Genomic DNA, 18742 nt, shown 5'->3' with positions numbered 1-18742 from the left:
CATGCAAGATTGTACGTTTATATTTTTATTACCAAGGTAATTAAGAGAGGGTTATTACACAAGCTGATTGCATACGGTAATGTACAGCACATTCACAGGAGGTCTTCATTGGATTCTGCAATGATAGTTCGGATTGTGTGCCAAACTGTAAGGGGAAAGGCTTTCATCATGGGTATTGCATACCGACACCAACCAATAAATGTTTCTGTTACAATAACTAGTAGTACGATTCTTATAAAGTCAATAAAATTTGTTTGATATTATATTTTTATAATAAAAGTATATTTTGTCTATTCTTGTATTCCCTCTTTTATTATGAATCTCAATAAAATTGATATAGATTATATATGTTATGTTAAATCTCAAAGTTATACATTTGTTAAATTTTTTAGTTGTTTAAAGTCGAAAGAAAATTATATATGTCATCAGCTTGGGCCTTAGAATATATGAAAATTGATCTCTTAGTTTAAAAAAGGTATGCTTTCATTCAAGTGGCTACCAAGTAACATCTCATATATACCACTATGATTTTTCGTATAAATACATACGTTTTACGTGTTATGGAAACATTCTCAAGTGGTTTTTTTACATAGTATAAGAAGCTATCGTTATGTAATTTTCCAAGCTCTTCGAGCAAGAGAAAATTTTGCATCTCGAAAACGAATTCATTCTGAGCTAATGACAAATGTTACAAAGTGAACATGAAAACAACTCTTCTATCATAATATGGTTTCCTAGTTTTGAAACTTTCAATGCTAAGATACTACACACCAAGGATTAACATTGGAGATTTTATATCATTGGAAGATAAAACTTATAAAAATTTAATTCCACTTTGTTATTGTACTCATTGTTGATTTAGCATTATGTGATAACGAATTATATAAAGAATAAAACTTAATTCATATCAAGTTGTTATATTTAAATTAATCAATGTAATTGATTTCAAAGATTATCCAATTAATAAATTCAATTACATGAATAGGATAACATAATAACCTTTTACAGTTTTTATAGTAAAATATAAATTCATAAAATATCAAAAACACATTTCTTTTTGTTGTATTTATTCTTCCGTCCCCATCTTGTTTCTCATTTAATCATCATGTACTCTTTTATTTGAAGAATATGAAGAAGAAAAAAAATTATAAAAAATATATATTAATATTTAACTTTCTATAATTATGCATGTAATTGTATATATAAACCAGAGCATATATTAACTTGAAATTGGTACAAAACTAATACCAACATGTATCAATCGAAAAATGTTGATACCATTTAAGTTGGTACATGATATAAGATTTTGTTTATTAATTATAATTGATTAGAACATAATATCAAAGACTGCTTGTAAAAGAAATTCTCATATATGAACAAATCAATGATCATTTAAACCCAGAAACATGTCTCCCAACAAAACCCTATTCAAGAAAAAGGGTATATAGATTGTAGAAATCAACAAAATAAGGTTTGTACATTGCACCTATTGTATGTATAGTAATGATATATGATATATATATATATATATATGTATATATATATATATGTATATATATATATATATATGTATATATATATATATATGTATGTATATANATATATGATATATATATATATATATGTATATATATATATATGTATATATATATATATATATGTATATATATATATATATGTATGTATATATATATATGTATATATATATATATATGTATGTATACTAACAACTAATAGACTTCTTGGCATTGACTTCTCGTATACGAAGACCGCCACAAGGTGATGAAAAAACTTGTGCCGGAAACTTTCCTTGCGAATTTGACCCCAAGAAAGAACCGTGATGATCTATTTGGGCCACTCTTTCTGGATGTCGAAAGTGTAGTTCAGATCCAAATAGCACTTGTTGTCATCGTCAAGGAACTGGATTGAATCCAAATGGAACGGGTTTAACACAGATGAAATAAATAAAGATCGATTGTGTCTACTACCCAAGAATAGTTTCTTGATTGGCATCAGTTTTTCATTGGACAAAATACGTCAAAATGCAATGAAGTTTGCCAACAAGTACTTTTTACATATTGACCAATAACTTGTTTTTGTAACATTTGCTGATGTGAATGTCAAGTCTATCATCCTTTCACTAAAACCCTTTTCGTAAATATTTGCTAAACCTTTCTTAAACTTGGTTCCACGTCTATGTTACAAGATTCTTATATTACCGGTTAAAATAGGTATAAAATAGGAAGATTTTGAAACTTTATAACATCAATTGAGAAAAAAAAAATCTTCATTACAGTAAATAGGAACTAAACCGAACTTTGTTGCATTTTGAGTCATTTTACCCTTTTTCATTCAGCAGACACAAGAAAGCACAAATCTTGATATTTATATCGAAGCACGTAAAAGCTAGAAAAGCACAAATTTTGACATTGACCAAAACATCAGCATATGCAAAAAAAAAACACAAGTCTTTGTTTCTCCAAGCATTTGTAGACTGAGGGCACACAAATCTTGATGAAAGCATCAATAAAACCAAATCAAACCAAACGAATCCAATATGTCCACTGCCCCACGGGGTAGAAAGGTTGTTTCCATAAAGACCCTCCACTATACATAACATAAATCTTTAGGGGACGTTTGGTTTGGTGGAATGATTGAGGGATTTGGTTTTTGTGAAAAGATTTGGAATTGAAGGTTGGATTTGGAAAATTTTGGAATATCCGATGCATTTGATTTGTAGGATTTGAAATGGAATTGAATTCCATTGGTTATAAAAATAAGAGTAAACTACAATTTTGGTCCCTATGGTATACATGAATCTCTAAAAATGGTCCCTAGACTTCAATAACTACAATTGTCGTCTTTACTGTTCACATTTTGCTTTGAAAATAGTTCCTCGACTTAACTCTGTTAAAAAAATCATCCGGTTAGGGATATTTTCGTCTTTTTCACTTTTCCAAGGATAAACTATAAAATTTTGTTTAAACTGCAGGGACCAAATTGTAACTTACTCCAATTTATATTGATACTATATTAATATATATACCTATATACATACATACATACGCACACCACAATTTAACCACCATCCAACGACCAAGACGACCATCTCCACCATCCTCAGACCCTCTCAGCCCCACCATATTTTTTCGACCACCTTCGTCTTCACCATGTCAACTTTAACCATGCTTATCTCCGGTGACCAAGCAGCCATGTCCAGCGTCTCAGCCCTCTTTCCCCCATCACTACCCATCTCCATTCCCCTCGATGCCATTTGCGTTGTTTGAGTGTTCATCGAGCCATCTGCAACCTCCCACCTCCCTCCACCTCGTAGCTGCTACAGTACCCACAACTTCCAAACACCGAGACATATGTTGCAGGTGGGTTCTGTTTTCATCGAGCCATAGGTTGCAGCTAGGTTGTGTGTTCATCGAGCCATATGTTGCCGGTGGGTTGTGTGTGTATGTTGCAGGTGTTGTATGTGTGTGATGTGTGTGCTATATTGGGGGTGTGATGTGTGTGTTGTATTAGGCGTTATGTGTGTGTTGCGAGGAGGCTAGAGGTCGGCATTGATCGCCGGTGGGCTGAGGGAGAAGGGTGATCACCGGTGGGTATAGGGAGATGGCTGATCGCCAGTGAGTTTACTGAAAGGGGTGACCGTGGAGGAGGTATATATATATACACACATATTAATATTAAATATATATATATATATATACACATATATTCATATGTTTGTGTATGATTACATATATATATATGTGTGTGTGTGGGAGAGAGAGAGAGAGTAAAGACAAAAAAGGATTTACAGGTCCTTCCTCTTTGATTTGAGTAAAGACAAACAAGAAAATGACAAAAAAGGGTAAAAGGACGAAAGTATCCCTTAGTTAACTGAGTTTTTTAACAAAGTTAACGACCGGGGACTATTTTCAAAACAAAATGTAAATAATAAGGACAATAATTGTATTTGTTGAAGTCTAGGGACCACTTTCAGAGATTTGTGTAAACTACCGGGAACAAAATTGTAGTTTACTCTAAAAATAATTAAATTACTATTTTATTAACTGAATATTACAAAATGTTTTTAACATATTTTAAAACATTAGCATATACAAATCCTATGAAATCCAATGAAATACCAACCACCCCCAGGGATTTTGTGTGATTTCAAATCCCTGAAATCCTTCAAACTGAACATGGGATCAGAATAGAATCCAATTCCATAATCCCTCCAATCCATTTCCAATCCTACAAACCAAACGGGACCTTAATGTTTCTCAAAACAACGGCAGAAGCGAGAAAGTCCAAATGATGCTTCTCAAAGCATCGGTAGACATGAGAAAAGCACAAATCTTGATGTTTCTATAAGCATCAGTAGATGCAAGAGTGCACAAGTTCGAGTTATTTAGTTAAATGATCTTCTATGAAAGTCATTTTCAGGCCAACCTTCAAGTTTTTTCAAAGATATTACACGGGCAAGGCGTTTTACACCATAGGCATGGCGTTTAACATTAGAGGCAGGTCATTTGAAGGTCATTAAGTTAAATTTTTATTACTAAAAGATATGCTACTAATTAAAAGCTCGTTTTAAGGTCATTTAACTAAATGATAGCACAAATTCTTGATGTTTTCTGAATAATATTTTATTATGGGTTTGTTTGTTAGCTGCCTAATGAGCTTAATGAGACTCGTGGCTCATTCCGCCAGCTATACATGATTGTTTGGTAGTGGCTTAATGATATAGAAGGTGGCTTTTTCGGTAAGCTTCTAGGGGGAGCTTTGTGCAGAAAGCCAAGTTTTTTGCAAACCTGCCTTCCCAGTTAAAAAACATGGTCCTTCCATCTACGGAGAAAACCCTCCCAGATAAAAAGTTTCCTACTCTGTACAAACATATTAATCCACACAGACAACTTCATTCATACATGACTTAATGGAAAACCAATCAAACAGCCCTTAAGTATTAACTGAGGTGAAGTCATTCTTACCTTAGTGTTTGCCGAGTATGATCCTCTAGCAAACATACCCGAAGGAGTAGTTTCTTCCGTCATCACATGTATGTAAGGCTCAGCTTGAGGGCTAAAAGTTCCAAGCATCTGCTTCGAGCTGTCAACTACAATGAAAACAATTTGTAGCATAAAAGGTCAAAAACTTTATCCACTAAAACATGATTCTAAGGTAGCATTTGGTACGCAGACTAGATAGGACAGGACGGGACGGGACGGGACGAGACGGGACAGGACTAGACGAGACGGGACGGGACTAATTGGGTTTTGAATCTCAATTGGTCTAAGGGTAACATAGTCATTTTATATTTAGTCCCATGTTGTTCCACCTTTTTTGGTGGAACAAAAATTATCAAGTTTTGTCCCATGAAATTTAAAAACAGTCCCATCTTGTCCTATGTATATTTTGTCCATGGCATGCCAAACGTGGGACTATTTTTTTTTGTCCCGTCCCGTCCCATGTAGTCTGCGTATCAAACGCACCTAAAGGAATTAGAGTGGCAAAAGACTATACCCTTGATACCAGTTTTCCAGACAGTATTGGTATACTTGAGCCCACAAACTATGTTATTGCTGACCTTGAAGGAGAATCTCAGATTGTATCTACTACCTTCTTTTAGGGTAAACCAACGTCCCTTTGGGTTCCCCGACTCGGGGATCTCAAGTACGATATCGGGTCTATCAGCAGTGACTATGGCAAGGCTGATTATCTTCACATCAGGTTCTTCAATTTCTAATAAAAACCGATTAAGGTACATGTCAGCTATGAGCGTATGACATATAATGTAGCATGTCATTTGGCATCAAAATCGTTTAAAATTTGCATAAAGCATGGATCAGATTTCTTCATATTGTGCAGTACAAACCACAAATGGAGGGTGTGTACCAAGCCTTATAAACCAAAATTGTATCTAGCTACTTCTATGATGCAATACAACGTTGTATGTTGAATGGGGTGCCCGATAAAGCATGTTTATCTGGGGCCATTACTTGAATCATTTTTCTACCTGTTATATTTCCCGATTACCTGATATATTAAATCACAACATGGTGGCTTATTGTAACATCTTAGGCTAACCGTACCAGATATTGTCCGCTTTGTCCACACACCTAGACTAACGGTTTCAAAAGGCGTCTGATAGAGGAGGTATCCAGTCCCTTATAAGACAACCTTTGTTCCCCTCCCCAATTGAGGTGGGATCTTACAATCCACCCCATGGAAGCCCAGTGGGGACGTTGGCGCACCAGTCCGGTTCTTGGCTCTAATACCATATGTAACATCTCAGACTAATCGTATCAGATATTGTCCGCTTTGTCCACACACCTGGACTCACGGTTTTAGAACGCGTATGATAGATGAGATATTCAGTCTCTTATAAGGCAACCTTTGTTCCCCTCCCCAACTGATGTAGGATCTTACACTTATAAAGTCCGCAAGTGTGGGTATTTTGCCAAACAAGAACCAGATAGCATTCATCTTCAACATTGCTAATCATGCATGGACACGTCTACACGTGATATGCAATCCTTTTAAGAGAAGCGATAATGCTTAATGACAGCAAACACAAGGCCACATAGAACGAGACCCCCGCATAAGGTTTTCGTATCAATTGGGCCATGTCAACGACGCATCAGGATCAAGGAAGAGGGCAAGCGCCGGGTCTTGCAGGCCGACATTCTATCTAGCTAATCCCGTGATAAAATATCATGTTCTTTTTGAAGCATATACTCCATCCATCCCATAATAAGTGTCCACTTTCAAAAGTAAGTATTTACTTTCCAATTTTACCCTAAATTATAAGATGTAGTCATGTAGAAATTCATCACTCCCTCAATATAAAGATACTATAAGCAGGTCCGTTCCTGACATTTTATAGGCCCTGGGCGAACATAAAAGCAGGGCCCACTGCAAGAAATAAGGCTTTTGACAACGACTTTTGTTGTCGCTAAAAGTCCATTTATGATCAGAAAGAGTATATAACAACATGTCGTCGCTATAACTTGTGGCGGAATGTCTCGCTAAAAGGTGCATCGTCTAAGCTCACTTTTCTTGTAGTGACCCTCGGTAAGTATGGAAACAAATTCAATAAATGTTTTTCATTAGTATAAAATTAAGTACAAGAAATGCTAATAATTTACTGAGGAAATAAATCTTATTTATCTTTATTATAGATATATAAGAGAGTACTTAAAATTTACGTACTTCTTATTAGGTAATTTAAAACCAAGAGTACAGAAACTATGGTTGATAATTTTTTTATAAAAAGTAAGAATATTTTTAGTTCATAACAAGAAATATGTGTTATTTTGATATAAAAAGAAAATTCGTGTAAATGAAGTAATCGTGAGGGTCAATGAGAGATCAATAATAAAGAGAATTATCAAGTTTTTCTAGACAAATGAGGATCAATAAGAATATGAAATAAAAGATGATCCATTGAAATCCAATAAGAATAAATAATGAATTAAACATATAATATGCAAGCTCAACAAATGATTGTTTGAGCACTTAAATAGAATCTTGTGGTGTGGTGGAATCCCAATGAAAGATACATAAGTCAAACAATTGATGAAAATATTTAAATTCTATTTTTCTTCTTTATTTGCTCAACTGAAATAAGATGTTAAGATTAAAAGTTTATGGAACATGACATATATAAGAGACATTACTAAATACATCTAGTAGAAAAAATTTATTGATTAATCACAAAACAATTGAAACATGTCATAAATTATAAGAACAATAGATTGATGGTCAAACAATAGTAAAATATTTTATGTAGAAGCAAAAAAAGATAACAATAGTCAACAAAAACAATTAGAACAACATAACCAAGTAGCAATAGTCAATAGAAGCAGAAATTGATAAAAATATCCAACAGAAATATATAGCAATAGCAAGCACATGATCTTTACGTTGAATTGTTGAAGTACGAAAACAGTCAAGCATATAGAGATAGCAATAGCCAATATCATTGGACCTTGTTGGAGATAAAAAAAAACTAGAGAGGCAATAAACAACAGCATATAATGAATGACTAATTAATTTTTTTTATTTTCCTCTCAAATGTAATTAGTTGATATATTTTTGGGCCCTTATTGTCTACGAAATTATTTTTGTGTATTATTATATGCTACAATTTTTTGGATTTCTTTAATTTATTAAATTCTTTTTTACTACCATTGTATTTTAAGGGAAAATTTTGGGCCCCTGATATTTTTGGGCCCTGTGCGCCCATACCGCCCTCCCCCAGGGACGGCCCTGACTAGAAGGGTACTCGCACAATGCAGCAAGATACATCTCGATTTTATTGTTTTGTTTTATCTTTTTGTATCAATCGATGTTATGATACAGTTTTATGTGGTTTTGAGAAAGTGATAATGTTTTTATTTTTGAATAAAATATAAATACGAAGATATCATAAATAATTAAAAATATATTGATATTAGTACCAAACTAACTATTTAAAATTTCTCGTTTTTTGTATATTTCTTTAATGCATTTCTTTTATTTTTTGGTTTAATAATATAATATTTTTTATAAAGATAATAATTAACTATTTTGTTAGAACTCAATGATTACCCTAATTATATTTTAGATTTTTATAGTTAAAATGGAATGTTTATCCTCCATTTGATAATGTTTATCTGCAGTTAGTTACACGAATTCAAACATGAAACTCTAATAACGTGTACTTACACATTATTTACTTGTAATCTTGAATTTTAAGTAATATGCATCAATAAACAGTACCTCATGCATAAAAATGGTTTTTAAGAGTTTTTATCAAATGCTTTATAATATAGTATAGAATATTATTAAACCAAAAATAAATTATTTCGTCATTAAACCTAAATTAATTATGATAAAAAAATTGAATTAAAAATCATACACAAAAAAATGAAAACTTTTATATATTTTTTAATTTTCATGATATCTTCAAATTTATATTTTATAAAGAAAAACATTATTGACGGCTCAAAACCACATAAATTCGTATTATAACATCGACAGAGACTAAAAAATGAAATGAAACATTGAAATCGAGATATATCTCGCTGCATTGTGCGACTACCCTTCTAGTTTTACTAACGAGGTTAAATTATTATTATTTTATACTATAAGAGTATTCGTACAATGCAGCGAGATACATCTTCATTTTAATTTTTTTTTTTTTTGTATCTGTTGATATAATACGGTTTATGTGGTTTTGAAAAAGATAATGTTTTTACTTTTGAATAAAAATAAATTTAAAAAAATATATCGATATTAATATCAAATTAACTATTTAAAAATTCTCGTTTTTTAATACAATTTCTTTAAGGGAAAAGTCTAAAAAACCCAATGGACTTTAGTGTTTGGAATGATTAAGTCATTGGAAATTTTTTTGGAACAAATAAATCCTTGGACATTCCAAAACCTATTAAATAACTCCTTGGACTTTCTAAAACCTGTTAGATACATCCTTATAACCTATAAAACTTGTTAATATGATAAAATAATGGAAAACATCTACAAAAAAAACCGAATGGACTTTCATATTTTGAACGATTAAGTTACTAAACATTTTTTGAAAAAAAAGTACTTACATCTATAAAGTGAAATAAATATACCAAAAAGTATTTATATTTACAAAAAAGTACTTACATTTAAAAAAAATTATTGATGAAACTTATTTTAATTAAAAACAAAAAATATTTTATCAGTGATTTTCCAAATGAAAAAATAAAAAAGGATTCAAAAAAATTACTGATTAATTTATTTTAATTAAAAATAAAATATATTTCATATATGATTCTTAAATTAAAAAAACTAAAAAAGATTTAAAAAGGATTGCTGATGAAATTTATTTTAGTTAAAAATAAAATATATTATGTTGGTGATTTTTTAAATTAAAAAAATAGAAAATAATTTGATTAAATTACTGACGGGTTAACGATAAAATTTAACTAAATACATAATTATTATTTTTTTCTTTTTGAAGTATATAATATTTATATACGGCAAATGCAACAAATAAACTCACACACCCTCCTCACCTATGGTGAGGTTTGAACCCCTGACCTCCTAGAAGGCCAAGGGCTACGATACCGCTAAGCCAAAGGCCCTTTGGTTAAATACATAATTAATTAAAATTCATCGCTAATGTTCATTGGTATATATGCATGGATTACTTATATCTAATTGATGGCTAACTTGACCACCGTTAGGCGCTCTAACACAGTAACATGTTAATAAGTGTGAGAGATCGTGCTTGAATCTTGTCGGTGATATCATTTCACCAACGGATTAGTGACGAATTTTATTTAATTATGTATTTAGTTAAATCTTATCGTTAATTCGGTCAGTAATTGAATCAAATTATTTTCTATTTTTTTAATTTGAAAAATCAACAACATATTCTTTTTTAAATCTTTTTTTATTTTTTTATTTGAAAAATCATTGACAAAAAATATTTTATTTTTAATTAAAATATATTTCATCAATAATCTTTTTTTAAATGTAAGTACTTTTTGTAAATGTAAATATTTTTGTGGTATATTTATTTCATTTTATAGATGCAAGTACTTTTTTGGTTTAAAAAATGTTTAGACTTAATCTTTCAAAATATGAAAGTCTATTGGCTTTTTTCCAGATTTTTTTCATTATTTTATCACATTAACCAGTTGTATAGGTCATAAGGATGTATCTAACAAGTTTTGGAATGTCTAAGGAGTTATTTAATAAGTTTTGGAATGTCCAAAGACTTATTTGTTCCAAAAAATTGTCTAAGGACTTAATCATTCCAAACACTAAAGTCCATTGGGTTTTTTAGGCTTTTCCCTTTCTTTAATTCAATTTTGTATTATAATTTAATTTAGATCAAATAGTGAAATAATTTGTTTTTGGCTTAACAGTAAAATTTTTGCAAAGATAATGATTCTGTTAGAACTCAATGATTATCCTAATCATATTTTAAATTTTTTATATTTAAAATGAGATATTTATCTTGTATTTGATTATGTTTATCTGCAGTTAGTTATACGAATTCAAAAATAGAGCTTTAATAAGTTGTACTTATGCACAATTTACTTGTAATCCTAAATTTTAAGTATGCATTAATACACAGTACTTCATGCATAAAGAATAGTTTTTAAGAGTTTCTGTCAAATGTTTTATAATATAGTATAGATAATTGTCGTTTAGTAAAATAAGAAGTGTAACAATTACACATTTCTTAAACTAAGTGCCTTTTTCACCGTGGACATTTATTTTGGGATGGAGTGATTAATATCTATATAAAATATACTGCAAATACTCGCACACTCCTCATCTTTAGTGAGGTTTGAACCCTTGACCGCCAGGGAGGTTGGGCTCTGCTCAATGACCCTATTCTATGTTGAAATCACAATGTCAAAACTAATAAAGCATGGTTAAATGGTTTGGTTTTTGTATAAAGATATCAACCAGTTGAGCATTACTTGGGCTCTCGGCTATAATAAAGAATGTTAAGCATGTTGATGTGGCATTGTGTTTGTTGTCAATGAGCAGGTGTAGCCAAAGTATGTGCCATTAAAATCAAAGAAAATGACACACAAATACCTGCAACCGCATTGACATCAACACTTCCAAGCAGCTGCTCCTTCCACCTCCTCAAGCTCTCGTCATCCTGAACCAACAACACGCATATAATCAAGAAATGCATAAAAGCAAAACATAACGATTTTCTTTTTTGGGACAAGAAAGTAAGAACCTTATCCTTCTCAAGATGCTCTTTAATGCTTATCTTGGGACCCAACTCTATTTGGGCATCTTCATCATCCTCAGTCGCATAAATGGAGCTTTCACTTGCCTCTCTACTGAGAACCTCTCCAGATTCAGAGGCATCGTCTTTTTTTCCATCTTTCCCTTCATTTTTATCATCACCCATGTTGTCTCTGAATCTGAGAAGAATGCACAATCTTTAAGAACACCCACAAAATGCTACCAGTAGATACAATGAAATGAGAAACAAGGAACCAAAATTGTTTTAGAAAAATGACCAAATCGTAGAAAATCATTCAAGAAACAGAAGAAAAACTTGTATAGGTTGAAAAGATTATCAATAAATGATCCAATCTTTAAAATACCAACAGAATTGTAACAATAAATATAACTAGCCAACATAAAGCAACCAAAATTATTCAAAAAAATGGCCAAAAAACTTAAATTTTCAACAAGCACCATACGATTTTGGGTAGCTACGTTGAAAAGATCATCAAAAAAAGGCTTTAATCTTTGAAATAGCCACTAAAATGTATCAATGGCTACAATTAATCACATGAAAGCACCCAGCATGGTAAAATGATGACAAATGAGATAACCACAATAGAAATCGATTTGGAAAAGCCCTAATCAGGATACCTGTATGGGTGAAAAGGAATACGAACAAGTAATGATGGGTTACACCACCACAGAACCTTCAATTAACACACGGATCGGCATGAATTTGTTCACAGAATAGCACCCAGACAAAGAATGTGTAAATTGTTGAAAAATTATTGTTTGATTGAAGAGAGAGGGGGGGGGGGATTGTTCGACTGAAATTGAAATGGACGAAATGGTCATGTGGTGATCCGGATATGGTGAAGATCATATAACGAATGTTATGTGCGCAAAGATTGGGCAAAAAAAATCAACGATTACCAGGTTTTATGGAGCATGAGTCTTCACCTAAATTTGGGGGGATACATGGCAGTTTCGCATTACTGAAAACCTCCATCTTCACCGCATTGGTCTGTGTAAGCTTCTGTTACAGTCACCGTCATTATGTGGTGGCTCCGGCGACCGGCGTAGTCACCGTGGTGGCATATGACCACCGTGGTCCATGGATTTTTTCACCAGAAAGTTTGCATTTGTGGGTTTAGGGTTTCCAGATTTGAACACCACAATTTTGTCGATTTCCCACCAAATTGATTATTGCTTCATAATTTCATATTTATATATCTTTTTTTATTTCGGTGATTGTTAGATATTTTTTATTATTTTTATTGTTTATATTTGTATTAAAAGTAAGGAGCCGTTTATCAAATATTTACCTGATAAATGTTTATCGGTAAAATTTAACACTATTATGTACTTATCTAGTAAGATTTTAGTTCACCAAAACGACATAGTATACAACAATTTACCCGGTAAGCGTTTACCGTGGTAAGAGTCGTCGCATTCACTTACCGGGTAAGACTCTTGATCCTTATCTCGCTCTTATCGGGTAAGATTCTTGGTCCTTACTATATTCATCCGGTGAGGTAATGTTACTTGGTAAGCGCTTACCCGGGTAAGCGTTTGGCAAACAGGCCCATGGTTGTGGTGTTTTTTATTAGATTCAATTACGGTTGTTTTATAGTTGTTGAATGATTTGTTGTATGGTGATTAAAAGGCTCTTATGATATATTATAAAATGAAATATGTTTGTTTGGTAATTGTTTAAAATTAAATTATGGCGCTTAATGATTTACGGAGGCTCAAAATACAAAATCATTCAGAATCAGACTTTTTTCACAAAATAAGATAGACCTCTTAGCGATTCAAATACTGGTTCTTAATAAAAAAATATTAAGAGGTAAACAAACCCCCTCTAAAACTTCAAAAACTAATATAGATCTAATTTGTTGAAATTTACATTAGACAAATGAAATGAAATAAAAATATATAAATTCCATAATTGAATTACCATTTGTAAAAACTATAATGGTACTCGTGCAATGCAGCGATATACATCTCTATTTTAAATTTTATTTTGTTTTGTTTTTTGTCTCAGTCAATGTTATAATACAGTTTTATGCGATTTTGAGAAACGATAATTGTTTTTATTTTTGAATAAAATATAGATATGAATATATCATAAAAAATTTAAAAATATATTATTGATATTAGTACCAAACTACCAATTTAAAATTTCTCTTTTTTGTGTAATTTCTTTAATTCATTTTTTTTTTATTTTTGCTTTGATAATATAATATTTATAAATATAATAATTAAATATTTTGTTATAACTCAATGATTATTGTAATTGTATTTTAATTTTTATATTTAAAATGAGATGTTTATCCTCTATTTGATTATGTTTATCTGTAGTTAGTTACACGAATTCAAAGATGGAGCTTTAATCAATTGTACTTACGCACAATTTACTTGTAATCTTGAACTTTAAGTAATATGCATCAATAAACAGTGTTTAATGCATAAAAAATGGTTTTTAAGAGTTTTTATCAAATGTTTTATAATATAGTACAGATAAAAACATTAATAAAAATGTTGATGGATAATATTGCATTAAATTTGATGCTAAACAATGCAATGGATGTTTACTTCTTCTTCTTTTTTGTTACACTGTCTAATATAAGTTGTTTGTCTGCTTGACGGATGAGAGATCGTTGGGTTTAAGTGAGCTAAAGAGGGAGGGTTGGATTATCTTGAGGGATTTTTTTTTATATATATTTGTTTGGAATGGCTTAATGGAGCCTATAATAAGGGGTTCTAACTTATTCCACATGGTCATTTTAACTTAGGAGGTGTTTGTGATTGCTTATTTGAAATAACTTATGTTTTTCTACAAAAGTACTTATCAACTTATTACAAGTTATAATGGTTTAACTCCTTCAAAAACTATTTAATGTCGGTTTGGCACCGGTATAAGTTGTTTACCCAAACACTCAAAAGTGCTTATTACCGGTACCACACCGGAATAAGTCAATAAACTGTTTTAATAAGCAATCCCAAACATCGCTTTAATGACTTAATAATTAAACTGTAAATAGAGCAATCACACATGGATAAGCGAATAAACTGTCTATAGACCATTATGCTTGTAACACCCTCATACTCCACATTTGCATAAAACACATATTTCATTACATAGAAACATGGATTACATCAAAAGGTCCCACTAGTACAWGGATTGCTATATGTACAAAATCTACATATAAAATTTCCAAAACAAATCATGTACTACTACATGTAATATAACATGTATCTTCCAAAAGCAGACAATAGGTTAGGAAAATAATCACATTTTCCCTTTCCCTTTTATATCCCCGGACCCAGCTATTCCTGCATTGCATAATTTAAAACAAAAAATGAGGATTAGACCATACGGGTTTAGTGAGTAAATCCCCTATTTGCAAATGCAGGGTGACGAACACCAAAATATGATAATGTAATTTTGGCTTAGAAATATACTGCAATATAACAATTGATGCAGCTCACAATATCATGCAAAAAGAAGTATATCCAAGAACCTCACTTCTTTAAAATATCTATAAACAGAGATCTAACATTTCCAGTATCAAAACTTTTGAATTAAAATATCATTCCTTTAACAGGAAAGATTTAAGGCAAAACTTGTCTGATATGACAAACAATTTTCTCATTCTCAATAACATCTAAATTATTACTTCTAAATAGGAATAATATATTTAATTCATCAGGTCACAAAGAAATGATGATCTAAAGTTATTAAATCCAATTTAGTAATAATAATAAGAGTCATAATAATATCCACATATGACAATGACACCCTTATTCCAAGTACACCTCTCCTTGATATGTCACCCTTATTACTCCAATAAAACAGAGCTACTTATCAGAACAGACATAAGTCACCACATCTGAAAGTACTCATTCCCAGTTCCAAGCCAGAACAGACAAAAGTCACCACGTCTGGGGGAACTACCATTTAAAACTCACTTCCATACCAAAACAGACTTACGTCACCATGCTTGGTAGGAAGGTTTCTCAAAATATAGTTTCGTACCAAAACAGACTTACGTCACCACGCTTGGTAGAAACATTTCCCAAAATCTCGTTCTAATACCAAAACAGACTTACGTCACCACGCTTGGTAGGAACATATCATTTATTTTAAAAGATATAAAATAATCATTTTATGAATCATAAATAATTAAACATTAAAAACTTATATAAAATCTTCAATATAAAACTATCCAGACAAGTTATCCGGATTTGAAGTCCGGACAACACTGTYCCCTTTTGTCCGGTTTACTAATCCGGACAACACATCTCAATTACTTGTCCAAATTATTCAACWTTGTCYGGATRCTAGTCCGGACAACACATCACACCTTCATTGAACGGTTTAACACTTAGAATAAAATTCATATTGAACGGATAACAAATCCTGTCAACAGTCTGTTCAAGACTCATCCGGTTTAAGACTAAACCGCTCACCACTTAACCGGTTTACCAACTACGGTCAACAAACCGCTCAAGGTTTGTCCGGTTTATACTTGTCCGGTCACTAAACCGCTCAAGGCTTGTCCGGTTTAAAACAATTTGGTCAATAAACCTCTCAAGGCTTGTCCGGTTAACACTTAGATAAAATAAACATGCTTTCTTTTCAAATATGAACAATACGAAACATGCAATTGAAACCAGTAAAATCTTTATACAAAAAGGTTTAAAAACCACTCACCTTATAAAGCTTTTGACACCAAAACACTATAAATCAATCATTTTGAAACTTTGACACTTGAAATCAACTTGCAAACACCTCTTTTTTGCTAAACCGGACAACACTCTTCTTCCAAAACCTCTCAACTTTCTTAAGATAGCAGGGAAATGAATGAGGAGGTTAAGCCCCCTTTTATACCTCCCAAATAGGGAAGGTCGGCTAACCGCCTTCCTCCCCACCTTCCACCTCACACTTTGACACATAATCCATGCATACATACATATCCATAATAATCATATATATATATATATATATATATATATATTCAATGACTTCACAAATTCTCATACCGGCATGTACCAATTATCATGCAATCACGTAATCATTTAAATAAGATAATCACGTATTTAATACCTTAGATAATAACCAGGATCTGGTTATCACAATGCTCATTAAGCTATAAGTAAACATCCCTACATCCTCATACTCTGCTATATTCATCCTCATCCATGTTCACTTACTTAAAATTGAACCAAACTCCTCCTTAATGAATGATTTAACAGTCATTCGGATCATTTAAGGCCTGATGGCTTTATGCATCCATTGCTATATTACAGTTTGAACTGAAAAATATAAAGTTTGTTATTATAAAAGGATATAACGATCTATAATGAAGTTCTTTTTACTGTGTTATAAAAATGTCTTAAAATTTAAGTTTACAATTTATTACTGTATATGTTTAATTTCTTAAAACTTTACATTTGAACTACATATAAATAACAGATAAACATGTTTTTTTTATTAACCTGGATATCCAACCCGTTATGCGAGCCGACTAATCTCAGGGCGACCACCTGCTTTGCAGATAGCCCGGAATCACCGTATTTGAAACTTCTGTGGCCACAAGGGGATTTTTATTCCTCTTTTGATTTGAACTTAAGACCTCCTGGTACTTTTGACATTTGAAGCAAAGTTCAAACCAATCAGACACCACCCTTGTGGTTAAAATGCATACTAAATGTTGAACTTCACTAACATGTCATAATACTCAAAAGATAAAAACTAAAATAAATGACATTTTTTTACTTATAAATTTAAAATAATTAAATTATAACAAAAATTGAATTAAATAAATTGTAAAAAAAATTATATTAACTGGTTTTTTTTGGACAAAAAGTTGACTACTGATAACTCCAACTAACACAAGAAAACCTGTCTCAAAAAAATCAATGTAAATGAGTAAATTTCTTTAGTTCACTCAACAGCCGACGCCAACGAGGGACCTGAGAGTAAACCTATAACTATTTTATATTTAGATAAATTCATCTCATTTCTTTGCAAAGTGATCAATATATTTCAACGCTACATCTTCAATCCCATGTGTAATTTTTAGCTTTATTTAACATAAATTTTGAATTTGTAATTGTAATTGTAACATACCAAAATTTTCGAAAACTTAAGTATAACAAAACTAGTATCCCAAGATCAAACACTTACACTGCAGTGGAAATAAAATTTATAATCTTACAATTTATATCACTATCTAAATTACAATCTTGAGGAGTATAACTTTGTTTTATATAACAATGTCTTGATCTGCACATATCCTTCTTTGGAGCTAATCCTTATATCTCTTCATTGGACTTTTCTTTCCACTCAAAAGTCGCCTGGGTAAAAAAATTTAAAAGAGTTTTGGGTGAGCCTTAGACCCAGTGAATCCACGGTTTTCATGCATGAACAACAACTTTTATAATAAACAATTTTCTCGAAGCTTCATAAATTAGCATGCCTTGATGAGAATAATATTTTTCACAAAATAAATATATTATAGTGTGTGTCTACATTACAAAACAACGACGTCATGAGAGATGTCTACCTCACACAGCATTACCTGGCGAACTCACACAGTATGTCCGCACTTACGGCTTAGACAAGCTCACAAAGCATGCTCGTCTTTACAAAATCATACCGTAGTACATCCTCATTGACACACCAGTACTCTAAGCACATATTATAAAAATATCGAACTTTTCACGCATATGTAGCATATAAAAAATCTCGAGAAACTTCAAACCACTTTTGGATAATAAGGCATGCAATCATTTTAAAAATAAACCACGTGTAACTCACCATATAGGTCATAACTTCAAACCGTTCCTCGAAGTTCCTCATGTTCTCCCAAAAAACGCATCAAACTTGTTGCGCTTCACCAAATCATCCTCATCTTTCACCTCACTTATACGAGTTTCTGTTGGTCCCAAAAGGGTCTACAAGAATACTAAACAGTTTGTAGAAGGGGGGGGGGAT

The 18742-nt window shown here is 31.7% G+C and overlaps 1 protein-coding gene across 2 annotated transcripts; it reads right to left on the bottom strand.

Annotated features, from left to right (window-relative positions):
- Positions 1-1755: 1755 nt before the first annotated feature.
- Positions 1756-12832, bottom strand: LOC112514789 (rho GDP-dissociation inhibitor 1-like). Of its 2 annotated transcripts, none has more exons than XM_025121393.1 (6): positions 12670-12832; positions 11738-11927; positions 11587-11653; positions 5518-5736; positions 4986-5110; positions 1756-1920 (listed from the first exon to the last, which is right to left on the bottom strand). In XM_025121393.1, the coding sequence occupies exons 2-6, from the start codon at positions 11912-11914 to the stop codon at positions 1846-1848; spliced, it is 663 nt and encodes a 220-aa protein (XP_024977161.1). In that variant the 5' UTR covers positions 11915-11927; positions 12670-12832; the 3' UTR covers positions 1756-1845. The 2 variants fall into 2 exon arrangements, with proteins under 2 accessions (XP_024977161.1, XP_024977160.1); XM_025121392.1 differs by having other exon boundaries at positions 12697-12832.
- Positions 12833-18742: the final 5910 nt, after the last annotated feature.

The sequence above is a fragment of the Cynara cardunculus genome, assembly GCF_001531365.2.
Source record: "Cynara cardunculus var. scolymus isolate 2C chromosome LG 6, CcrdV1, whole genome shotgun sequence".
Taxonomy (NCBI): domain Eukaryota; kingdom Viridiplantae; phylum Streptophyta; class Magnoliopsida; order Asterales; family Asteraceae; genus Cynara; species Cynara cardunculus.
Note: the sequence above shows the minus strand (reverse complement) of the source record. Positions and strands in the feature narration are given on the sequence as shown.

Excerpts from the sequence above, each read along its gene's own strand:
- LOC112514789 (XM_025121392.1), bottom strand. The coding sequence starts at position 12,716 with ATGTATCCCCCCAAATTTAG. Across the intron at positions 11,928-12,696 it reads ATGTATCCCCCCAAATTTAG|ATTCAGAGACAACATGGGTG; the intron begins GTGAAGACTCAT and ends CATTCTTCTCAG. Across the intron at positions 5,111-5,517 it reads CTGGAAAACTGGTATCAAGG|TTGACAGCTCGAAGCAGATG; the intron begins GTATAGTCTTTT and ends TTTTCATTGTAG.